Source organism: Lonchura striata, chromosome 5, assembly GCF_050655825.1.
Source record: "Lonchura striata isolate lonStrDom1 chromosome 5, ASM5065582v1, whole genome shotgun sequence".
In the NCBI taxonomy this organism is placed as follows: Eukaryota; Metazoa; Chordata; class Aves; order Passeriformes; family Estrildidae; genus Lonchura; species Lonchura striata.
Window position 1 is genome coordinate 69,477,329 of NC_140707.1, and position 26,375 is coordinate 69,503,703.

At 40.5% G+C, this 26,375-nt stretch overlaps 1 protein-coding gene and 1 long non-coding RNA gene across 3 annotated transcripts in view; one reads left to right on the plus strand and one right to left on the minus strand.

The window, feature by feature from the left end:
• The window catches only part of ARID4A (AT-rich interaction domain 4A), a 47,087-nt gene extending 29,280 nt beyond the window's left edge, over positions 1 to 17,807 (minus strand). For both annotated transcript variants that reach the window (XM_021534652.3, XM_021534651.3), the window contains exons 1-9: positions 17,731 to 17,807; positions 17,053 to 17,114; positions 15,743 to 15,853; positions 13,333 to 13,398; positions 12,327 to 12,417; positions 2,922 to 3,001; positions 2,726 to 2,820; positions 2,029 to 2,161; positions 535 to 614 (exon numbers count right to left, since the gene is read on the minus strand). In XM_021534652.3, the coding sequence (XP_021390327.1) occupies positions 535 to 614; positions 2,029 to 2,161; positions 2,726 to 2,820; positions 2,922 to 3,001; positions 12,327 to 12,417; positions 13,333 to 13,398; positions 15,743 to 15,853; positions 17,053 to 17,058 (662 nt within the window). In that variant the 5' untranslated portion in view covers positions 17,059 to 17,114; positions 17,731 to 17,807. The remainder of the gene's footprint in view (positions 1 to 534; positions 615 to 2,028; positions 2,162 to 2,725; positions 2,821 to 2,921; positions 3,002 to 12,326; positions 12,418 to 13,332; positions 13,399 to 15,742; positions 15,854 to 17,052; positions 17,115 to 17,730) is intronic.
• Positions 17,808 to 18,366: 559 nt separating this feature from the next.
• On the plus strand, positions 18,367 to 25,689 carry LOC144246465 (uncharacterized). The gene is made up of 3 exons (XR_013340131.2): positions 18,367 to 18,499; positions 20,281 to 20,541; positions 22,706 to 25,689. It is a non-coding gene; the product is annotated as an uncharacterized LOC144246465 (long non-coding RNA).
• Positions 25,690 to 26,375: the final 686 nt, after the last annotated feature.

Below are 26,375 nucleotides of genomic sequence, written 5' to 3' on the forward strand. Positions count from 1 at the left end.
TGTTTGAAGGAATGTAATTCAGATTCTGTAAACACTTTCATTAGTAATTATCTCTGAATTTTCTATTAAAAAAGTAGATTAAACCCTTATAAACTATCTAAACAGCTAGGGACATCTGGGCACCGGAGGTAATGAGGCAGATACCCAAACTACTACAACTGACACCCATACAGAAGGTAATTTAAGGCAGTAAGGGAAATAATTAAAACCAAAACTCACTTTAAAGGATAGCAATTATGTAAAAAAAATGGAAAAACATCCAGTTGTTTACACTTTAAGTTGTTGATATTTTTACATGAAGATGCAGCATAAACTTTCTTGATTAAATGAATTCTTATTGTTACATACAAGGGAAAGAAGGGTGAGGACGCACAGAAGGAGGAGTCAGCTGGAAATAGATTGTGAATGCCAAATGTATCCATACAGCATGACAGAAAACTGTACCCTTTCCTTTTGGAAGAAATAACATCTTCAGGAGCAATGTGTGATTAGTTTCCTCCCACAGATATCTAACCAAAGTGAGCTATCACTTACAATTTGGAATCTGCAAAGGATCGAACTAAACACTGGTCCTTTTTCACGGTGACGTCATCGTTGCAGCTTGGTGACACAACCTGATAAGTCAAATAAAACATTCCTTTATCAAAAAAAAAAAAAACAAAAAAAAAAAAAACCACCAAAAAACCAAAGAAATCACACACCAAAACCAAGCAAATAGCTGATCTTGAAAGGAAAGAAAGACAGACTGCAGGAAAACTGCTGTTTTCTGTTTCTTCTATTATATTTCCAGTAGTGGGCAAACAAACCTACTTCAATATATACTACTAAGGCCAACAACAACAAATTTCCAGAAGCAATTTACCCCAAACTATTGACTTGTTATGTACAAGCCAAAAATCTAAAACTGCATGTGAAAACTAATCTGCTGAGGCCACATCACAGGACCCTGTTCATTCACTCTGCTTTTTTAGCTCTTGCTCACACAAAATTTTTTAGAAGCATCTATTTAAAAAGTAACAAACCCACTTATTTTATACTAGCTTCTGATTTTTGGCATTTAAACTGAGACTTAAGTTGGTTTTTTGGTTTGTTTTGTTTATTGAGGTGTGGATAATATGAACCACTGTGAAATCCACATCCTTCCACAGCAGTATAATCTCTAGGTCTAAAGCAAATGATAAAAATATATTTGCAGTATTTGTATTAACACAAACAGAACAAGTTTATGTTTTGCTCTAGATCATATACAAGCAGAAAATGTTAAAAACAAATATATGACTTCCAAGTACTTAACCCACCAGTTAAGAACCATGTTAAATAAAAATTTGTCATTACTAAAGGGAGCTGTAACCAGAACATGTATAATACCACATTTTAAACTGAGGTACATGCAGGTGGGTAAGGCAGTGTCAACTGTTCACCCTACATTACACAATGTCTGAAAATAGCAAAACGTTTTCTACAGAAAGCAACTTTTAGTATGCACATGTAAACTTCTTGTGTGTATCAGTAAGATGCAAAGTGTCTGCCTATACAATACAGGTCTACTTGAACTGGGATTTATTTAATGTATATTTATTATCAGCAGTGGCAATGAACAGCTGTATCATTTATTGACAGTCAAAATAAGCACCAATATCTGCTCCTGAAGTAACTGACCACTGGTAGAAATGCAAGCATCAAAGAAATCAGTATTTCATAAAACTGAAAGTCTAGGGAAAAAGACAATTACATTAAAAAAAAAAATCAAATCCCAGTACAATCAAAATTCATAAATCTAGATCCTCTAAATTGCCTGGGAGTGCAAATCCTAACATATTTTATTTCTAGAAGAAAAGTGTAATTACACACTGATCATTTTGCATGCAGTTCTAAAACACTTTAACACCATGAAACCAACTTACACATAAATGTTCATCTCTGCTTTCCTACTTTTCAGAGATACTGCAAAACACTTGTATTTTTAGCCAACATGGGAGTAGAGCTTAGCCTGACTGCATTCACAGCTTTGCTGCAAAAGGAACTCACCAAAGCTGGGTACCAGTCTGCCTTCTCTGAATTACAAGTCACACTCACAACCTTGCCAAGCAATTCATCATTGAGGCGCCTCTTATCTTCATCCTCTTCTTCACTACTTTCTTCTTCCTTTTCATCTTCAGTACTGAATCATCAAAATGTGTAATATTTTAAAATTTGTCTGAAGTTATTACTTGAAAACCAAAAAGAGCTTACAATAAGATTTTTCTTCCTATTTTGCAAAGCTTCAAAAACAGTTACAATTATAAGAGCTGAAATTGCTTGAAATACACTTAAATATTAAGTGCACTTACTGAGTAAGAGGAATTTTGTAGAAATTCTTTCCAAGTAGCAGTATTTTACAACAGTATCATGTTAGAATTGGAGACATGACTCAGGTTTTGACTGTGCATAGACATAAAACAAAGACAAATGCTCTCTACCCCAAAAATTAAAAAGCACCTTTTTTTTTTACTGTGCTCAGTATCAAGAAGGTAAAAAAATCCTACATTTCCTATTAGATGAAAGAAGCATAAATGTTCTTAAGGATACTACAGGAAAAAAAACCCTTCAACTTCACAGTATTGCCAGCATATGGCCATGCCCACCAGCTGTGCACAAAATTCAGGTGACACAGCATTCATTCAATGGGAGTGCTTCAGTTTTAGCAAAGAACACAAAGGAAAAGCAGAACACTCTCAGAACTCACACAGGAAGAGAAGATCTTCTCCCTCTATTTGATTTCTTCCCAATAACTGGAGTTCCAAAGTGCTCTGGATTAGTTAGTGGCAGTTGATCAAGTGTCTGCATGGAAAAGGGGGAAACAACAATGGTTTGCAATATCTTGCTACAAAAACAAATGAATTAACTATTTATTTTTAATTCCATGTCCACTATTGTCTTACCTCACTTTCTGCAAAGTGCCTTTCTCCCTTCAAGCATAATGAAGTTCGTCTCAAGGTCCTTTCATCACCGTCATCAAAAACTAGGGTGAAGCCAAGAAAACACATCAGCACAAGCTGGTCAGATCTCAATCCCAAGTCTACTGCTTCTCTCACAATCGAGAACATTCCCTAAAACATCACTTTCAAGCCTAATTTACTGACTCTTTAGTCCACAAGCAAAAGGAAAGTCAGTATTCAGGACTCAGTCTTGGAATAGATTTTTCACACAGACATTCAAGCCAGGACAAAGGAAGGCTTTGGATGCAAGTCTGAGTGTAATTTAGACATTCTTCTTATCAATACAACTGCACCTTTCAAACCACAGGCCTGGCTGCACACCAGTTACTATTATCTAGCAATCTCCGGGGTTTGTTTGGTTTTGTGGGGTTTTTTCCTACCCTATACATTTCTCCCTTAATTATAACCATTTAATAAATATGGTACCTTTTACTACTCCTCTTGCTATGAGCAATTCCACAAAAAAGATCAATGGAAAATAAAACAAGTTTCTGCTACACTATCAATGCCATCTTACAAACAGATCAAGATACTGGAAACCTGCAACTCCAGGCCTGACATTTCATAATGACTATTTAGTACACGTCCCGTTGTGTTATACCCCAAGAATAGGAAGTTCCATCAATTTCCATCAATATACAGCAGAAGAAGGTTAGAACACTATGAGGCTACTGCAAGCTTTGCCTGAGAAAGATCTACTCTTCAGTTTAGATAAAACCTCTTCATGAAAATTTCTTTGGAGAGAAGGATATCAAAGTTACCAATTTCTCCTAACTGCAAAGACAGAGCCCAGGTGGCTGCAGGCTGGAATCCCAGCAAGGTACAAGTTTATTTGTATAGGGTCAAAGTACAGACCAGAACACTTCTCTATATTTAAACTACTTGAAACAGGCTTTGTGCACTAGTTAAAGAAAGTTTCAAGTGCTGTGCATAGCAGTATGGTAATTTTGGCATGCTTATAAAATTAATTAAACTGGATAAGATAAGCTTTAAGGTTCTTCCATCTTCAGAGTAAATACTGCTGTGGTATGCTCCATATGCTCCACTAGAGAATTATCTTAATGGCTTAGAACACTTGTACACACAAAACAATTAACTTTTCCCCCTCCAAGTGTCTCAAACTACTAAAATTTCAAGAGTAATTATTTTAGGGGACAAATGGCTGATGATTTGCAACAGGTAACTGTATTGAAAAAAAAACAAACAGAACTTAATACTTGACAATAGAACTAAACTGCTTCTTTTTATTTATTATCTCCAAAATTGGAAACTCTATCTCTTTATTTAAAGCTAGCCCAGTAGAAGGATAAAGTAAATAAACTATTCATAAAGCAGATGACATATAGCACTTTTTCATACTTAAAAGATTGAATGTTATAAATACTGAAGGTTAAGTAAAATATACTTAAACTAAGACACATAAGGAAATTATGACTATCAAGAGCAACAATTTACATTGTGGACATGTACAAAGTACCTCCAACTGCCAGCATAGCTGCAGAACTTAGAGCAAAACATCCTTGCAGAACAACAAAGTGTAAAAGAACAGCATAAACAGAAAGATTTCCTTATCTATATAAGTGATCATTTTAGTAAGTCTCAATAGAGAAAGGATAGCACTATTTGTCATATAAAAATATCAATTATTTGAGTTACTAAGGTGGAACCAGGTAAGGAGTCTCTGCAATTAATCATGATGCTTGAACTATTTCGTAATTGTAGCTACTTCAAACTTGCTTCTCCTCTAGGGAAAACACTTGACTGTGCTTTATTGAAAGGGCAATCAGAAACTCACACTGATAAACTCAGCACCTTTAAAAATACAAGTATGTCTTCAACTAAACAGGCCTTGTGGTTTCCATCCCACTCTTCAGAAAAATCTGCTCCACTAAAGTACTGTTCATATTCATGTCACCCTCTGAGTGACTCTTTAATGCTAGTCCTAGAGGATTTAAGGGAATGTCTTTCCAAGGCACAGTGTCAAATATTAAGGATTCTGTAAATATAAGCAGTAAGGCAGATGGCACAGTTTTTGGCTATGAGATATTTTGAAGCTCTGATAAAAGTTGTGTCAGAAGAACTTAATACACTCTAAGCTGCAAATTCATTCCTCTTTTTAATCTCATCCAGAAACAAGGTTGTTTAGCTAAAATGCCTACAAACTAACACCCAAACTAAAAACTTTTAAATTAATGTTGAATAACTTGAATCAATTGCTTCATTCCTTCAACAGGTTATTGCTCCAACTCCAAATTCTTCAAAAGCAAAAATCCTAAATGTTGTGTTTAATAAGGAAGATTCACTGGGCAGGGAGAGGGCAGGAAACAGAAGACAAGGAGCCATCTCCCCATCCACACACACACACACACACACACACACAAAGGATGTGTTTACAGTGTCACAATTCTCATCTCTAAAGGGGAAATTACTGTCCTGTGAAAAAGCAGAAGCCCTTGAGGTCTCCCCATTGCCTCATCTCGCAGTGGGCAGGAGCTGGCTGGGGAAGCAAGGTGCAGCAGCTGATTTCAGGGAAGGGAAGGATACAAACTAGCCAGGGAACTGCTCACTGCTGCAGAACAGTCAACAGAACATCAGGGCAAGGAAGGGAAGGAAAGCGACATTTCTGCCGGGCAGAGCCCTTTCTTCCAAACAAGTTCCTTAATGAGGAACACTGACAGAAGGGGAGAAGAGATGAGTAAGCAGCACAACCTGGAGGAACAGTCTCTGCCATAATGCTTGGTCTAGTCCCAAGAACTGAGTCCAATATGTTCCATACAGAGCATATTGAAACAGTGACAATAAAATGGAAATTTTCAGAATTTTGCTGCATCTCGACCTTGTCTATGATAATAGGAAAGAAACAGAATTGGTTTTTTTTTTCTGTTTGTTAAAATCTACACACTAATTTAGAACAGAAAAATAAAAACATACTTCCCAGTGGTGATCAATACAACACTTTGCAAGAACTAAAAAAAAAAATTTACTAGAAGTTCACTACCTCAAAAACACAACTTTAAACTCACTATTGATGAGCTGGAATCTTCCATTTCCTGTCTATAGCAGACTTGTATACACCATCAGCAAAAATCCACTAACCCTGCCTTTACAATAAGGCTGTCTCAAGTTTAGTTTTCATGTATTTAAATATATAATATTAACCAGCCAACTAATCAAAATCATTTTTAGGAACTGTGAAGAAGTTTGTCACAAAATATACAGATCAGTTTGACTACATCTTGTTTAGAAATACATATATAGCTATACTATAAAGAGATTTAAGGAAAAAAAAAAAAAAAACAAGACAGAAAAAGGAGAAGAGAGCAGAACTCTGGAGAGAACATCCTCACAGCAATTACAAGATGACTTCCACAGAGCCACCAGTGTTACCAGGACAAGGCAGTTCTGTGGCACACAAGTGCACAGGGAAAACAACCCTCAAGCTGTCAAGGCTGCATCTTGCAAACTTTAAATCCAACAAGTTGTGCTATGCTACTGCCCAAACCAAGAGAGATTAGATTCTGCACTGCAAGGAAACAATTGTGTCTCATTTCCCAACCCATTGAGAAACTTTTAAGCCACCGAGACAATGAAATAGAAGTACATACCACAAATTAAAGCTGTTCCAGTATCACTGTGCACACTGAATTATTCTCACTGGCTGCCTGGCAAAGCAGCAATTTATGAGCTACAAGAGATGCTGTCTAGGAATATCTCAACTAATACGTGCAGGTTTTGCAGATATTTGGGACTCAGCTGTGGAAACAACATACAAAGTACCAAGAGCTGTGCAGTTTTTGTTAAATGGCCTTGTAGACAAGGGCTGTACTACTGATTCATCACTGTAAAAGGACCTAAGAGCAAGTACTGCACTGTATTGTGCTACTGAGACACCACACAACTCAAATTTACTATTTTTTAATTAGTTTTAAGTGAGCCCAAGTTCCTTTTACAAAAATATATTTGAAATATCCCAGAAAACAGGAATGTTTGAGTGGCATTTGAGGCTACTCATAGCAAACTATCACCTCACAGACAAAAACTTGCTGCCTGAAACTGATTTTTTTGAAATGTAAATCTCACTATTGTTACACATAAAGAGATAAGAGAAAAAAATCTACCTCCTTGCTTTCCCTGGAGTATTGTTTATACAAAATTTAAAAATATTTTTAACACTCAGTTCACATAATAACAAAGGTGGTTTTATAAGCAAGAATTTGATCCAGTTGATTTGTTACAAGGTTCTACTGTTAAAATACTATTTTTCACTACAAAATCTTGCTCCTCCTTGCACCTGTTCCCTAAACAGGTGTAAACAGAACACACAGTGCTATTCTTTTTTTTCTAGATTCTCCAGAGAGCAACTAACAGAGCTACTGCAGCATTTTTATGTGCCACAGGTGTACTTACCCAGCACATCCCATGCAAGGGCTCTGGACAAATACGGGGTTTCCTCAAAATCCACACGAGCAAATTTTAAAAAGAACAAATTTATGGTGGGTGATGGTGGTGGAGAACACCAGCCAAGTGGAGGCAAACACCTGTGGTTTTGGATTCCTGGATGACACATGCACAGCCCAGAGATGATGCTTCTGCCACGTGGAGCTCAACAGGATGCTGGGAACTGGTCAAACCAGCATGGCCAGCACCTGGCACACAGCACAGGCCGGGTGCTGGTCAAGCTTTGGAGGGACAAACCAACAGCTCTGGCATGGATGGACTCAGCTGCCTGAGGGGCACTGAGAGCTCCCAGCATCCTGCAGTAACAGCTTACAGCTGTAGTGGACCCAGGACCAAGCCTATTCTTCCTCTTAGCATAAATATCTCCACAAAGCATCAGAAGAAAACTTATTTTAAAAATAGGAAAATGTGATTATAAATAGCTCCTGTTAGCAACCCTGCTCCTAAAGTCCCAGAATATCAATGGTGGTTCATTTACTGATAAATATCCTCAACATTATGAACTGGAATTTTCAAAATCCGTGGAACATACAAGATTACTAAATCAAATCCTCAGTATCTTTAATTTCTGTGACCTCACCACCACAGAAATGTGAAGTGATGCAGTTGGTGGCTCAGACAACACTTCATACCCAGAACAACCCAGGTCTCTAACTCAACTCTCTATTTCCTGGAAACTACCACCATGATTACATGTGAGAGGAAGAAGCCACCAACAGAGCTGTGGGGCTGACTGAGGTGCTTCAGAAGTGTCTGAAAGGCATAAGTCTCAAAAAGTAAGGAATCACATTCCCTTTCACTTTAAGCAGTACATAAAATCCTAATAACTCACAGCAAGATCTGCTAGAAACTGCAAAGACCTCTCACTGTTTCCTTCTCCTATTTCCTATTCATTTCACAGGAAATATTACTGAAAGTTAATACATGTTTTTTATTTCTTTCTTTAGAAACACTTTTCCATTAGTCTACCTAGCAAAATACAAGGTTCAATATATTTGATTTGGTTTTGTTTCAACTTGCAGAAATTATATTACAAATAAAAAGAGACCAAGCACACACAGATCACTGCCTTGAGTTTTTTCAAAGGAGAAATGAAATGGGGCAAACCAGGCCATTCTAACAGCAACTCCTGGATGCTTGCTCAAATGAAATCCTGTTTCTCACTTTTTTATATATATATTACACACTTCTAGTTCTGTGCAGAACTGATACAAAAGTGTTTCCTCAAAGAACATCTACATAAAGATTTATGTTTTCTGAAATTCTGGTAATGCTTGTAAGACTCCAGGCAGAGTGTGAGAGAAGGAAAATACAACTATGCACCTTGTAAGGTGTGGTCTGGGTTGTGGTTTCTTTGTTTGTCAGGCATTGCAGACATTATTTCAGTATTTACCTGAAGCATTTTACAAGTTAACAGAGAATCAGGTGGATGGTACACTCAGTAAACTGTAATTCAAACCTTGTTCAGCTAAAACAGATCTGACAGACCACTTTAGCTCTATGCAATTATCACCTAACAATATATTCAGCACTTCAAAAGCATCAATGCAGTACTTTGTAATATGTAAATTAAAGAAGTTCAGTTTAGATAACTGCATTCTAAAGAAAAACATCATCAAATCATTGAATCACTTAGTAAAATCACCAAGAAAACCCCTCTTAGTGTCACATCACTTTGGGCTTCGGGAGTGCCTTGTGCAGTGACATTTCCCAGACACTTTTAAACTTCCACTCCAAACAGCTTTTGCCTCTTTACCTGCTTATACTGAAAAGCTGAATTTCAAAGGTAACTTCAGAAATATTTCCAAATCACAGCCAGAATGTTCAATAGAACTGCACGGCTAGATCAACATCATTGTCATATAAAAAGAGGTAAAAAAGTGATTCTGTTGAAGCTACAATAAAAATAAAGCTTTGTTTATTCTGGGTACACGAACACCATTAACATACAGGAGATACTATTGAAATACACTAACTGATCATCACTGTGGCTCTTGCATTATAGTGGTGGCAAAGTAGCCTATTACAGCAAACTCAGCACTTCCACTGGTTCAATTTATTGACCAAAGCAAAATTATTTTAGGTGACTTTTCTCCTTTACATCCCTACATGAAACAGAGAAACTGATATGCAAAAGGGAACATCATCACTTCTCGCTAGACATGCAGGCAGTTTGCTTTGGCATTTTTTACACATCTGTACTTAATACTCTGAAAATGTTTGCCTGTATACTGTTTTAATAGCCAGAGATCAGTTTGCTTTTAGATCACTGAGAAGAGATGTTAGATAACAGAGAATAAATAGAAAGGGAAATGCACAAACTACTGAAATACAAGCTTTTCCCTGTGCTTTCCATTCCAAAATGTTCAGGAAGGCATCCTGTAAACCTGGTTAATCCACTTCCCACTCAGCTCTTCAGCTGTGACTGCATCAGTCAGGGAGGCTGTGGAGCAGCACACCCACCAGCTACTAAAAAGCAACCAATTCAACTGTTTGCTTTACAAGCAACATAAATATACACCTCATATCTATCCAAAACTTTCTGCAAAGACACAATGGAAGCAGCAGGCCGAAGATAAAACTTATTTTTCACATGTCAATATTCCTGTACTCAACCTAAAACACTTTCCCAGTTTTAACTGCAGAAGAACCACGATGCAAACTTGATGATCTGCTTCCTCTGGTCAATGTTACCAGAGGAAACTTTCAACTCTTTCAACTCCAACAAGCAACCCGCCACACAGAACCAACAAAAATGTTCCCAAGAGCTAAATCTAACAATTACAATTATATTTTCATAGTTAAAGCACCAGGTAACAGCTCTGCATGTTCATTTACCATAAAATTACTTAACTTCCCCCTGAGCTCCAAACCATTACAAATTCCTAGCAATCATAACACATTTGCATCTGAAAAACATATTTTCTCCATTCTGCCTGTCAAAAAATATTATTTGGGGAAAGAAAATTACAGTAGTTAATTAATCCATTGGTTCAAGTTTCTGAGGAACAGTACTTAAATAAATGTGTGAAGTAAAAATCATGGCATGCATGATTTCTCTCTTACATAATTGGGGAGAGTTCAGAAAGTTGTTAAACATAAACAACAATCCATTAATACAGGGCAGAGCATTTATTCACTGTTCAAATTTCCTGCTCATCAAGTAAAGATTTTTTGGCAGAAATGCACTGCTCAAAATAAAAGTGGGGAAAAAAAGAAAGTAAAAAAGAAAAAAAAAAAAAAGACAAAACTCATCCCCCAAACAAGGGATTTAAAGTCCACATGTCAAATGTAAGAAAACAAATATCTTCTGGCCCAAATTCAAACAGAATTAGTTGAAAGTGCTACTTGAAAACTGAAATCAGTTGCGAGTTCTACAATTAAAGTGCTAACTCATAAAACATGAAATTGTGCAAGACTGTGTTTCTTATCACTTCTGTAACAGAATGGTGAAGCTCTGAAAATCTATGAAGAGAAGTTAAAGGTCCAGTGCTCTACCTCAAGTATGTCACATCACAGTACTAAGTAGATTTTACATCTTCTGCACTCCAAAATAATCCTGTCTTTCCTCCCTGACCTGACATCCACTACAATTTTACAGCAATGTTATAATCCTGAAGAAAAAAGCAAAGAACAGTGGGCTTTGTCAACCAGCTTAGAGTTAAAGCACTCACTAACAATAACAATCATAAAGCAATAAATCCTTCCAAATTGTCTGCAGAGCTTTATCCTGATCCCACCAAAGACAACATAACCTCACCTACCGCAAAGGAAATGCTGAATTACTGAAAATAGCTTATTTAACTCTTAAAAAGGGGTTAATGAACCAAAATGATTAAGAGTTCATGGGACAGAGGCCTCCTCAAGAGAAGATGGAAGAATATGAAGTAAAGCTGAATAGATTTGGTACCCAAGGCAGCTAATGAGAAACACAGTTTAAATTTACAAATCCTAATCTCCAAAGCAATACCCAAGAGTAGTAGCATGTACAGGACAATTAACAGGAGCACGTTCCTTCTAGGCAACTATTAGGGAACAGAAGTTTCCACTGCTGTAAGAAAGCTGTACAAAAAAGGATGGGTGCTTGCAAAGCCCTCTGATTCAAATACTGTCCTTTTGTATTTGCTTATGTACTATTACTTGAATGTTCCTGAGTTTTGTCATTCTGTTCTTAAAGCTGTTTCAGAAAAACCTGGAGATCAGAATTATTGACAATAAGGAAACTTTTCTTACAATGAATTCTTGTTCAACACTGACATTTCACTGACCCTGCATTCTGAACTTTGTATTTCAATAACTTAACACCAAATGAGCCTCCAGCATGAGGAGAAAAGTAGTTTTGTATTTTACTTTAGATCACTACTTGAAAATTTTATTAAAGGAAACAGCTATTCACATTATAAATTAATGTCTCCTCTTTTCCTTTTATTGTGTGGTATGCTAATTCTTCTCTTAAAAAGAAATAGATTCTGTCTTCTGTCCATGTTTTCCTTGTACACAAGGCTTGCACACAGTGCAAGGAGGCTCATATACTTCAGCCACAGATTTTCAGTTGGAAGAATGATTTTACAAGGTTTATGTCTTAAAATCTGCAAAAATTATTCTGAATTTCACTGAGTGCAACCGCTATCATTACAGGTACATTGTGTCAAATAAAACTTGACTATTCAGCCCTGCAATTACCTGTGCAAAAGCCTCTCTGAACAACAATTAATTATTATCCTACTTGAAATGGAAAAGGAATCAAGATGTGGACGACTTTAAAAAATTGTCCCCTCCAAAAACTATCTTAGATTGTGCAAAACAAGATGTAATTACTGACATTGTGACCTGTAACTGGAAATACATCGTTCAAAGATAACAGCCCATAAATGAAACATGGCCACTCACCTACAGTGTACCAACTGGCATCTGTCAGCTTGCTGATAACTGCTTCCTGAAAAGATCCATCGGGCATTTTGGTTTCAACCATTGCTCCAACCTGCAACAAGGAGCAGCTCAAGGTTACCTGGAAGCCCACACTCAGAAAATTGATAAAAACACATTGATCCTCCCAGCAAGCCAGGTTTACTTTATAAGACTCCATTTAGCTAAATGCTGCTTTGAAAGTTTAGTTATTTTAAGACCCTGTTTAGTTACAGCTAAGAACAAAGGTCCTTCAGCAGGAAGGCTGAACTACAAGTAGACACTAAAGCACTGAGAAACTCAGAACATCTAAATTCAGCATGACTTCATCATCTCAAGAAATAAAAGATCAATAGAAAACAAATATCCAAAGTCATTAATTCATTAGTGATAATCATTCAATTACTAGTATTTTTTATACTTTAAACAGAGTCCTACTGTCAGCTAGATCAGTAGCAGTCTTGGTGTTTCTGCAGGAGCAACACAGAAAAGACAAATACAAGCAAGATGACCTTCTCTGGAGAACTCTATTTGCATTCAGTGTTTATAACACAACTCTGCATTTTAGCACACAACTGTTACACAGAATGAAAATACAAACAAACACCTTTTTATATAAAATACATTAACTATTCTAAAACACTGAGTAATTATATTTACTCTTGTCTGATGGGCTCGAATGTGGCTTGGCACTCAAGTTCTTAATTACTTCTGAGAAGTTTCAACGTTTCATTATTTCTAAGAAGTTTTGCATTTTACGAGAACATACAAAAATCCCTGTGCAGGCAAATCTGTGTATGAAGTACACAACACATAGAAGCATAAACAGCTACAAAAATTAAGACTAATTCTTCAGAACCCATCTGATTTAAGGCGATGAGCCTCCTTCTGCTGATTCAATTCTGAACAACAGGTACCCACCTAAACAACATCAACATTTAAGTTTTAGAAATGTATGTGATTACCAAAAGAAGGCATGCAATATACATACTCTTAGAGGTCCTTTCACTTGGTCATCTTGCACTAACTGAGTTGAGTTATCCCCCTTCAAGACCACCTGAAAGATATTAATGAACTTTTTAATACACATCTGATTTCTTAATAGCACACAAAAACCACAAGAAAATGTGCATATATATATATATATATATAAAGACCTTATCATCCACATTAAGATTATCAATTAGACTCAAATGTTACTCAACAGAAAACACTTGGCATGGCCAATTTTACTGACAGGAAACCCCAAGTACCACATTTAATTTTTAACCTGAAACATCATAATTAAAGAGCAGGGCAAATCAAACACCAATCATTCCAAAGCAAAGAAAATACATTTTTCAGTGAGTTTAGTTTTTGACACAATCCAGGGTAAACCTGGAACTAGGCTTCCAGATGAGAAGATTAAGCAGTGGGTTTTTTTTTTTTTTCTGTGATTCAACTGCAGCACTTCACTGCCAACACCTTCAATACAGAACTACAACAAAAATAAAAACCTCTTTTTATTAAAAATGTATCAAAAAATCACCACACTGGCTTTGATAACAGCATTTCTGCCACCTTGAGCAAGTTTTTATGGGGAAGATGTGGAACACCACCCATGTGATGAAAATAAGGATCAGTTAAAGTGTAAGTAAACTGTACTTCTCCCTTTCAAATCCTATATTCTAGAAGGGAACAGCAAGGAAACAGTGAACACCAGCCTAAGCAGTTTAATTTTTAAAAAATCCAAAATTTTTATTTGTTTTCAGGAACCAAAAGTTCCAGAAGCTTGCTTTGATAATGATGTGCAGTTTTCTGGCTCCCTCAATTATTCTCCAAGCACAGACTACACTGTAGCTGTATTTATAAACACAACACCAGTGGCATGCCAAAACAGCAGTAGTATTAACACACATTCAGGTTAAAAATGCACTTTATGCTGATGCAAAATTTAAAATCAAAATTGCAGAGGGATGAATACAGGTTGTCCTCCTGCTCAGGAAAAGGCTACCAGACATTTTGGACTTTTTGCACTTTTGGCAAGAGTGCCAGGGTGTGCCTACACACTCTTAATTACAGTATCAGGCTTAGCTTGTTAAAACTTCTATTGTTATAATATAATTGAGAGCCAGTGACAGGAATTTCCACCAAGTCACAGCAGCCTCATGTAATTCCAAATCTTATCGTGGAGTAATAAAGCATCTGATTCTAATGAGAAAAAGAAACTCCTACCTATTAACAGGCTAAATACTCTACCAGACCAAAGATGCAGACAAAATCAAGCTTGTCAGACCTGCACACTGCTTCCTACAGAGCTTCTCTTTAAGACACATTTCAAAGAACACCACAAGTTCCCCTAAGTACTTATTAAGAACAAGCAAAAGACTCCAGTATCTGAATTACATTTTTTCTATTGATGAGAAGCACTCTGATAAAGTGGTATGATCTATACATGTAACTGAAGAGGCTGATGGCTTGTTCTACTTTATCTAAGTCTTAAAGCACACAAAAACTTGGATATATAGTTACAAAAAGCAGCTTTCACCTCAATTTCTTGGGGATTTTGGGTCACTGATACTTATTTACATATCTTGGACAGCAGGCACTGAAGTAGGAAGTGGGAAGACTTTGACAAAACAAAGAAGAACAACTTCTGTATTTACTTTCAATTTTAACTTGCATTTAACAATGTTTTATTCTTATTCTCACATAGTGGCATTTACAACAGTATTACAACACCAAAATGACAACTTTCTCTTTTGGTTGTTTTTCCAGAAGTCCTGTAAAGGTGAATGAAAATTATGTTCCAATACTATCCATGCAGAGAAATTCAGCTACAGCCAGGGCATGCTGCTTTAGAAGCTGCATCAAGATGCTCAAAACTTAAATATTACCCTAGGCATGCCTAAAACCTGGCCTAAGAAACAAATTATTGCCATCTCTCTTGCTGTTGACTTGTTTTTGCATTGCCTTTTCAGTTCCAAACCGTAAAAGTGAGAGTGTCAGTCAGTATGAAATGGAACTTTTGCTTCTGAAGAGGATGATCTTATTCCTTATTATTCATGTAAAGCCATAATCCTGTATTTGTGACATGAAAACTTATTGCTGGGAAACTGATGCATTTGAAAACAGAAGACAAATGCAGTCAGGAAAAAAGAAGCAAGAAAGCTCATTTTTGTTCCAGCACCCCACTAAAAAATAAAATAAAAAAAACAACATTTCCCCCCAGAATGAAGCAAAAAAAAAAAATCTCATCCTAAACTAAACAACAAAATATGAAATAAACCACATTTAAGTGCTGTTTAAAATTCATACAGTGAAGTGATGAACGTTTTCTAATCTTCAGGAGTAGGATCTCCTGTGACAGCCCTTTCAGCACAATGCTTTACCAAAACCAGCAGCAGCCTCAGCACTCTCACCTTGACTTTCACAAGCCTTTTCACCGTCTTAATCTTTGCCTCGCAGAAGGCACCACGGTACTTGGCACTGACATCAGTCCCCACTGTCAGGTAGGCAGGCTCATCTGCTGCCTGGAGGGGAACAAAAACACAAAATCAAACTTTAGCTCTTACTTATTGTTACAACTGCATCATGATGTATTTCATTTTACACCTTTTAGATCGGTTGTATTTTTAATTAATAAATTGTCTGTCCTTGAGATTGCCATTGCAGAGTTCTTCAAAAGGGAAAAAAAAAAAAAACCTAACAAACAAGTTACAGGAAGTTTTGGTTTGTCACTGATGTTGACACACACCTCCTGTCAAATCATTGTCAAGACTCTCCCAGAAATGTTTCTGAGGGTATTAATTGATACTTAGGAGAGCTGCTTATAAAAAGGGCAACAAAGTGAAGGAGCAACTATAAATTCAAGTAGGTTCTGTGCAAAAGGAAAACATTGCAACTGCAAAAAGGCAATAGACAGCTGTATTTTTTCAGCAATAAGCTATCCAAAGACACAGATTATTTAAAACATTTGAGATTGGTGTCATCCCAATTTACAATTAAGTCTGAAACATTCTATTTATAGGATTTCTTTCCTGGTGACTAAAAGGAGACCTCTAGAGAAATCTGTTGCAATCTTTTAAACAGTTATTAACAATTCTTTTTCTTTCCTGGAATGCCTTTATTAACATTTAATTGCCAGTGCATTTTCAAAGAAAAATATTCATCACGTTTTCCTTAACCTGGACTTTAATACTCAGCATTTCATTTACCGTGCTTATTGCAGCTGATAAACAAGGACAAAATAACAACACTGGAAATACAGGAAATGGGTGCAGAATCTAAAATAAAACGGGATATGTATGGGGTTTTTTTTAATAACTTAATTATTTCATTCAACTCTGAAGGGAAAAGGAAAAGTTTTGTAAATTATACTGCAATTGTTGAGCCTTTGTACTGAGCAAACCGGCAACAGCAAAGGCGGGACAAAAGCTGTGGTTTTGCAAACTTGCCATAGCAGCTGCTGATACAGGAAGCGTTTAAAGACGGGAGCCCGAAGGACAACAACAACTCAGAGGCGATGAGGATGTTCCGAGCGCTCCTGCACGGCGGTGAGAGCTTTAAATCACCTGCACCTCGCCGGGGAGCAGGAACAGCACTCACAGCACGCACCGAACCCCGCGCTCTCCCACTGCTGCCGTGCCCGGGCGGAGAGCGATTAAAAATGAAATCTCCAGAGCGGCGGGCGAACAGGGCGGCGATCCCCGCTCCCGCCGGAGCCGCCTACCTTCATCTTTAAGGGTTATGTGAGCGATTCCAGCTCCAGGACTTCTCCTCGCACGGGCAACACTGCAAAACAAGAGCGGGGGAGGCTGAGGGCTGAGCGCGGGGCTCCCCGCGAGGGGCGGCGGGGGAGCCCGGGGAAGGCGGAGGGAGGGACGGAGGGAAGGAGCCGCCGCCCGTCCCGGCCGCGCCGAGGGAGCGCGGCCGCCGCTTCCCGCCGGGCGGCCCCGCGCTCGGTGTGTGTCACGTCGCCATTTGCTCCGCGGGGCTCAGGGGCCGCCGCCCCCCCAGCCGCCTCAACTTTCCGCGGCCCCGCCGGGCCCCCTCCTCCTCCTCCTCCTTCACCTCCCGGACTTGTGCCTCCCGCCGCCGCCCCGGGGCAGCGCCGCAGCCCCCCGGCCCAGGGAGCGCGGGGGCCGATCCCGGGGATACCGGGACAGAGTTGGGGGGTCCCGGTCCCGAGGGTCCCGCTCCGTGAGGGGGGCGGCGCGCGCGCCCGTGCGCTCCCACAGGGCGGGGGAGGGGGAGCGGAGGGAAAGGGGGGGGGGGTGTTTTAAAGCGCAGCTCCCGGAGCCGCTTCGCGTCCCCTCCCCCGGGACGGCGGCGCGGCAGCAGCAACTCCACGGCCACCGCCGCCTCTTCCTCCTTCTCTCCCTCCTCCTCCTCGCGCGTCCCTTCCTACCTGCGAACTCCTCGTTCCGCAGCCCCCGCGCCGCCCGGGCCCCTCCGCAGACGGCGGCGGCGGCCCCGGCTGAGCGCGGCCCCCGCTCCGCCCCCCCCGCTCTTCTCTCCCGCCCCCCGCCCCCCCCGCTCCGCGCGCGGACCCGCCCCGCGCCGCAGCGCGAGCCCCAATAAACAAGCGGCGGGAGCGGGGCCGCTCCCATTGGCCGCCGCTCCGACGCCCCGCGCGCATTGGGCCGCCGCGGACAGCACCCCCATTGGGTCGCGGCGCGGCCCCGGCCGCACGGGATTGGCGAGCGGCGGGGACCGGAAGGGCAACGACGCGATGTGATTGGCTCGGGGCGGGACGGGCGGGAGGGAGGGGGAAGGACGGGCCGGGGGGTGGAACGGTGGCGGTGGGGGCGGGGCCGGCGCGCGCGGCGCGCAGGCGCGGCGGCCGCGGCGTCGCCGGCGCCATTTTGTGCGCGGCTCTTTCCCATTTTAGGCCGCGGGGAGAGGGAGGAGCGGGAGCTGCCGTGGGATCGGCGGAAGGAACGGCCGGGAGGCTCATCCTGAGGTCCGCTGAGGCGGCACCGCGTCTCTTCCCGGCTGTATGATCCCGTCGCTGCGTCTTGGTGGCGGCCGCGCTGGAGGCGGCGCCGGCGCAGGAGCGGGCCCGGCCGGAGGCGGAAGTGGAGCGGCCGCCATGGAGGCGCCGGGACCGCCCGCCGTGAGGGCGCGGAGCCGGCGGGGCGGCCCGAGCGCCCCGCAGAGACACGCCCGGGGTGCAGGTAGGGGCTGCCGGCCCGCGCCGCCTTCCCGCGGGGGAGGGCGCGGCTCCGCCGCCCTCCATCGTGCCCGTGAGGCGTGTGGGGAGGGAGCGCGGCCGGCTCCGGCTGCTCGGGCGCTTCCCCACGCTTCCCTCTGCAGGAAGGGTAGCCCGGACAGGGATGAGCAGCGCGGAGGAGGCTGAGGGCTTTTTTTGGGAGATGTGTGGGGGTGTTACCGTGTCTGGTCCGGGAGGTGCGGCCTTAAGAGGCGGGATACCCGCACCTGCTGGACTCATTTGAGAGAGTTGGATCTTAAAGAGGAGCTTTGACTTTATTAAGTAGGAGTTATAGGTGGAAGCCTGTGATAAAACTAAATGTTTTAAATTTCGTTTCACATTTTGGCATGTTATACAGAATTTATTCTGTGGCTTATGGTAATATAGATGCATATTTTTTACTCTGAAATAACAGATCCATAGTTTATATTCCAATAGCAGCTATTTGACACTGCTCACTGTGAGCTCCAAGGTATCTCTCAGGGTTAGCTAAAGCAACAGCGGGGAAGCATTATGTTAATTTGACAGAAATATATGGTTAATTTAGGTATAGTTCCCATGTAAGTTCTGCTTTGAATGTGGCCTTTGTATTTATTTATTTTTTAAATTAAATCTGATGCTTTGGAAAGTGGCAGGTAATGGGAGAGTCCTTTAGGGAGTTCAGTGAGCAGAGGTGTGTGGTGCAGGTAAGCACTGAAGGTTTAATAAGGCACAAAGCACTCGAGACTTGTTTGGAATTGACTGCAGGCAAGGCAAGACATGGAGGAAAGGTCTGGAATTTTGGTGTTTGGATCTGGCTTATAAATATCAAGATGGTTGAAGGAAGATCTCTACAGAAAGTCTAAAGGTTGAGGCATTTAGTGTTGAGGGAACTTTGATTCTATTCAGGAATAAACTGGAGAGTATCTGAGGGAACCTACAAGAGACCTGCGAGGGACTTTGGACAAGGGCATGGAGTGACAGGACAGGGGGAATGGCTTTGCACTGACTGAGAGCAGGTTGAGCTTCCATATGAGGAAGAAATTCCTGCCTGTGAGGGTGTGGGGCCCTGGCACAGGGTGCCCAGAGCAGCTGTGGCTGCCCCTGGGTCCTTGGAAATGTCCAAGGCCAGGTTGGACACAGCTTGGAGCACCCTGGGACAGTGGGAGATGTCCCTGCCCATGGCAGCGGGGTTGGAATTAGATGATGTTTTTAAGGCTCTTTCCAACCCAAACCATTCTCTGATTCTATGACTTAGAATATGTTATGTCTAACCTAAATGTTAACAAAACTTCCAAAATTCCATTTGAATGTGAACTTCTGATTTCTCTGTGGAATGTGTTGGGAAATCCTGGCTTGGATTGTGAGCTTTCCTGAGGCATGGTTTGTATCTCTTTACTGAGTGTAGAACCATTCAATAAATAACAGTTTGTGATGGAACTAATCAGTCTTGTTTCTGATTTCTAGAATAAAATTTCTGCCACTGTGGATGTCTCAGTTACAGCCAGCACAATTAGGAGGCTCATGGCACGTCCCCCACCAAGCAAAAGGACTTTATTTCTGTTTAGCCAGTGAGCAGGAGCGGTGACTTATTCTTTTATGGTGTTTTAAATATCGTAAGAATGCCCAGTGGGCAGCTCAGCACAGCACAAATGTCCTTACACAGATTAAGGATGATGTCTAGTGTCATGGAATGAGAACACTGTGCTTTTGGCAAGGCAGGAAAAAAAGTCTAATTTTGGTTTAAATATCTTTTCATTGGAATAGGAACTTCAGGACTCAAGAGTTACTCCATGGTACTGACATTTTTCATCCTAAATGTTAAGCAGCTCTGAAACTTTGAGCCATCCTGGCTGTACTGGATCTTTGCACTGTGCCCCATCCCCCTGTGCAAACCCTTACAGGAAAACTGGGAATGAGTGGAAGAAATGAGCAGAGAAGGTCAATTTGGTGAGCCTTTTTTTCATGGCCTGGTGTGTTAACTGCACAGAGTTAACAGCTGAGAAGCTCTAGAGTGGGACAATCACAGTAAGTCCTTTTATGATCTAATCTCTCGGTAAACAGACATGCTGTGAGATAGAAACATTTCATTTTTTAGATCATTGTTCAGAGCAGCAGTACTTGGTTATCTGTACTTCGTTAGTACCAAAGGTCTTGTGGGTGCAGCATGGGAGATTTGCCTGGGGAGATGCATTTGAGCAAATTAAAGACTTCTTAATTTAAAAACAGTTAAAAGCATTAAGGCAGAAGGACAACACTGATCATTGGTCACCTGGAATTCTAAGTGATGGCTGTAAGTAAATTAGTAAAAATAATACACTTAAGCACTTGAAAATGTGTTTGGTGTATTAGTTGCAGAATATACTTATCCCAGAAATCTTGCCCAAAGTCTTCCATACATATAGCACTTGATAAGAAAAAGCAAATTTAGGAATGTCTGTATCTTATAGTTCTCTTTATAAGAACAGCAGAACAAGTAACTGTTGATGTATCACGTGGCTTCCTTCAGATCACAGCTAAAGAAGATTTCTGGGATAAGTGAGATGGTTTTATTCTGTTCAGTAATCACATACTGCTCTTGACATACTGGATTTTTTTATAGATAAAAGAACTCAGAATACACATACAATTGCAGCCAAAATACTGTAGAAACATTAAAAATATTGGATCTTAGTTTAACACTGAGCTTCTTTCTATGTAGTGAAGCAAAGTGCTACTCTGTCATACTTTGCAGTTCTTCAGGAGACTTAGCTTTTATTTCTGCTTCCATTGTTCTTTTTTTAATGTTCTTCCTTTTGGTGTTTCTGTAGTTAAATAGGCAACACTTCTGCAGATCCTCTGTCTATGTGGAACTGCAGTATTTCTGTACAAATTAAGGTCACAAAGCTTTATTATCTAAATGATTGCAAACTGCTCAGAAGAGCATGGCAACAAGCTATGAAGTGCAGGCACAAAGAGAAAAAATCCCAATAAATGTGAAGTTGACAGCAAAAACCTTCAGCCGGTAATAGTTAGATTATAAAAATGGAAGATCAAACCTTTCTTGTCACAGAGAAAATTGTGCTGCACTGTTAAACTATCAGCATTAAGTTCCTTCATTTTTATAATTATGTGTGTGAGAGAAGGGAATAAAACCAAGTTTTTCATCAAGAAACTTGAATGAAACCTGTTAAAGGCTTACTTACGTTTTCCCCAGCTCTGGGGCATTCCTGTCCTCGGGTTCAGAAAATGGACATTGAATTATTTGGACGTTTAATTATTGGAATATAACTTCATGCTGATTTTAATCATTGCCTTGGGAGGGTTCCCACTGGAGAAGACACAAAGCCTGGCAGCCCTCAGGAAGCCTGAATTGATGCATTCTCCCCACTGAAGTTCAGTGCTGATTTCTTGGATCTGCTCTGGGGATGTTTTGCAGCAGTGCAGTATCTTCTGGACATGAGTAATGATGAAAATATTTGTGATGTAGAGCACTGTCAGAAATACTCGTGTGAGAAAAATCTCAGAATTGGGATTTCTATCAGCTCTGCAGAAATAATACTCACTTTGTAGTTGCTTTTCCCAGTAACACCAGTAAAGTGATCCATGCTCAGCTGGCCAAGCTCTTGGCAGCAGCCTCAGTGATCCCAGGGAGGAGCAGCCCCATTTTCCTGAATAAACCATGTCCAGACTTTGTTGTGCTCCGTGGCTGCAGATCTGAGCTGCCGCCCCACGTGTTGCAGCGTGTGCAGGAATCGGTGATGCACCCGCGAGGGTGGAGTTGGCAGCCCAGCACCACCAGAGCACTTTCAGTTCTCAGCCAATGGAGCTGTGCTTTCCCTCAGCCATGAGCTGTGGCCTCTGTCAGGCAATCTTCTCATGCCAGACAGAAAATGTTCCTTGTTTTAAGACTGATTTGGTAATCTTGTGTTTGGACAGAACAAGAGCTGTGTTGTAAGAGGCTATTTTTATTCTTTCTGGTATGGAATTTTATGATAGCTGACATATTTGTATCAAATGTTGGCTGATTTAGGGACTACATGCTTATTGCCAGGGTTTACTTCAGCATAGATTCAAAAGCCAGTTTCTGCATGTTTTGACACGTGGTATTATCTGAATAGAGATGTTTAATTTCTGTTTTGTTATCTAATAAAGGGATGTAGGTTATGGAATTTGATTACAAATACACTGAATTTCTTGTATTATTTCTCAGGGCTGCAAGTTCATGTTGGTGACGATAGTTACAGCTATCCTGGGGAAGTCATGCAGTGTTGCAAAACAACCACACAGCACTGCAGGGAAGCTGAAGATCTGTGCAGCAGCTTTAATTTAGATGTGGCAAAGGATTCTGTCACCACCTGCAATCAAGTGATCAGCCTGTCTTTTAAAACTTGAAGTAGGTGCTTGAAATCAAATGAAAATTTAGTTACTGTTCTGGGTAGCACTGCTCACAGGGCTGCTGAAGGAGAGTGTTCTTACATATTTTTCAAAATTACACTTTGGATGCCAGTAGTAAAGGTGAAAGATCAGATTTTTACATCTACCTGCCATTAGTTTTCTTTCTGGGTTTCTGAATAACATTTTTCATGGCAGGCACAAGCAGTGCTTAGTACCAGAAATTTATCTTGTGCATGTACAGACTGCATCAGTACATTAAGCATTCCAGTACTGTAATCTTAATTTTTTAAACTCTCTGCATTTTAACTGGCTTCCAAATTATCTGCAGCAGGCAGCCTTTTTTCTTGGCTTCTGAGGTGGAAACCATATTCCTGATGTAAATTCTTTATCTCTGAAAGTTTTGATCTTTCAAGGGGAGAGAAGATGGTTTTTTTACAGGAATGAAGGAATAGTTTTGTTAGTAAATACAGTCAGTTACCCATCAACAGATTGAATATATTTTATGTTATTGAAATAAACTTAAATGGAAAGCATTTAAACTTACACCTGACTCTCTAAATAGTCTGTATTCTTCCTAACAAAGTCAAATCTCTAGTTTATAATTACTGCTGCTTTAGTAAACTCCCATCTAAATCAAATGTACGGGGTAAAACTTGAAAGCAAAACCCATGTGGGTTTGGGAGTGGCAATTACTTATTTCATTGCTATGAAAACCATCAGGAGAAAAAGTCTTTGAAGCTCTGCATGTTGTATTTGAAGAACCTTCCTGCAGTCTTCTGAGTAAATTAAGATTCTGAAATAGAAGCTACTCCTCCGTAAATATTTAACTTCTAAGATCTATTTTGTAGCAACAGTGTGGTCACTTTTTCAGCCTTTTGTGATACCACACTGGGAGGAAATGTTTACTGAAGAGGTGTCTAATGCTGCCCGTAGCTAAGATGTGACTTGCTGCTGACACTGGAGAGCTGAAATGGGTGTTTCACTTTGGTACAGATAACTAGCTCTGGCTGGATTCATTTCTTTACCTGCGTTAGATTCAGGCTTTTCTTCTTTGTCAGTAGTTTGAGTGATCTGTCATGGGCAATCTGAAGTAAGAATCTTCCCTGTTTATCCTTTTATCCTACCTGTTGCTAGTTTATATCTTGGACTAATTTTTTCCCACTGCTTCCTGGGAAAACTTTTTGCTGCAGCAGTATCCATGTGAAAAAAAGTACAAGAAGGAAATAAAGGTCTTACGAGCCATGTTCTCATACACCAGTGTCTGAAAAATCTTGTGCAAGTGGCTTGCAGAGTTCAGACTTTTACTAAAATGCATCTTTCCATACTTGTGGAGATAAAGAACAAAGTTCTAATACTGATGGTGAGTCCTTGGACATGGTCCACCTTTCAGAACAGGGGTGTTTCAGGCTTGCCAGCACTGATAAGCTGGTGATTAAAATACTTTGTTACAGATGCAGAGTGTAGAGCAACGTGATCCAGCAGGATCAGGACTGTGGATTCACAGTCCCTCCTTGTAACCCTCCAGAAGTACTGTGTGTGTCCCTGAAGTGTGTGACACTGCAGTCTGTGTGTCACTGCCAGCCTGGCACAAAGAGAAGCAGCAGCATTGCTGTTCAGCCTGGCTGCTCAGCAAAAGAAAGCTGGTGAGGGCAGTGGTTACATGGCCTTTCTTCCAGGGCTTTTGCCTGTCCAAATTATTTCGATCACTGAAGGTTAATTTACTTTTTAGCCTCAGCTAACAAGACTGCAGTTGGTCAGTACTGACTTTTAAGTAAAAAGTATTAATGCCTTCAGTCTTTTGAATTAAATGTTTTGAGCTGTAAGTAGCTGTTGGTGAGAATCTACAGTTCAGCCAGTGATTAAATTCTGATTTTTTTTTCCTGCTCAGCCATCTTTTCCAAGCTATTTATCATTTGTCTGTGTCTTTTGGAGGATATTATTCCAGGTAGCTCATTTCCAGGTGGCCAGGGAGTTGGCTGCCCCATCAACACTTAAGCTGTTAATTAATTGCCAGACTGTACTGTTTGCTGGAGTTGGTTCCTTCAGGGATGTGCTTTTCCCTGCAGTGCTCCTGTGTAGTGTCACCTCATTAGCTACAGCTGTAAACAGAGCTGTGTTGTGTGACATTCAAAACTCTGACAGAGCAGAAGACATGGCTTTTTAGAGGGTTTTGTTGTTCTGGATCAATGGAAGATGTATTTGTGGGAGTGATCTGTCATGTCCTTGCAAGCAGCACAACCGGATACTGGTGTGAGGCTAGATACACAAGCACTTGGCTGGGGGAAGCAGCTCTTGTTAAACCAACCGATGGAAAACACATTTAGCTACATTTTAGTTCTGCCTCAAACAGCATTTCAGATTTGTTTCTGTTCCTGATGTACACAGGAAAGTGTCTGGGGGAAATAGGCTCTCACTTGGTGGGCTTTGGTGACTGTGCTTTGAACATTCTGCTGAAGTAGCTGGTGCTTCCTGTGCTGCTCTTGTCACCTGTTAATGCAGTCTCACGGAATAGCTCTCTGTTCTTGCTGAATGTAATGAAAGGAGCAGGTTTCCTGCTTTTCTAAAATCCCAACAAACAAGATAGAATTTAACTTACAAATATTTAGGCATCACTTGGGGTGGGTTTTGGGGACGTGTTTGTGTTTGGAACGCATCCATTTTTTGGGCGAATTCACTATAATTGGACCTACTCTTACTCTGGTGAAATTGGAATCCTAATGACTGATTTTGGATATGCAGACAGTATGTGTACCAAATAATATCTAATTTTATGCAGTAATAAAGCACACACTTTCTAAACCCTTGATTGGCTTGCTTTATCACATTGCCTAAAATGGTATCTTTTCAGTGGGCAGTTCCTACACTGTTTTTAGGGGAGACTTCAGGGGATTTCAGTTTTTTCCTGTATCTGAAGATATGCATGTGTTTGGACTACAAACTGTGATGCTGCTGCCTGCTTCATTCTAGTTGTCCATTTTTGGTTGGCACAGCAAATTGTAAGAACCATTTTTAAACAACTGTTTCAGAGTCCTTTAATAGCAATGTACTGAAGATGAAAGAGCACTGTGTGGGGGTGGCTGCATCCATCTGGAAAAAGGAGACTTAGTTTGAGCTTGGTAGTAGATCCTGTGTTCTAAAATACTAGAATGTATTTACAGTCAGGCAAGACTTAACTCTGCTACCACTTGTTTTCTGCAACTCCGGGTAATTGGACATAATAGGCAGCAAGATGCTCTATAAAGGAAAGTTACAAGCAGTTGGTATCTCAAAATAGCTCTCAGTTCTTAAGTAGAAGTAACTTCTTTGCTGCATGCAACTTGAAAAACTGGTGGGCAGAGGAAAAGCTGGTCCTTGTCTTACAGACATGCAACTGAAAGAAAAAAATGAGGGGGAGAGAACAGACTCTGTGCTGTATTTCTGGTGCAGTTACAGCGTCAGAATTGTCATGACAATCAAAACTATTTTTCTCTTTGTAACCTTTAAAC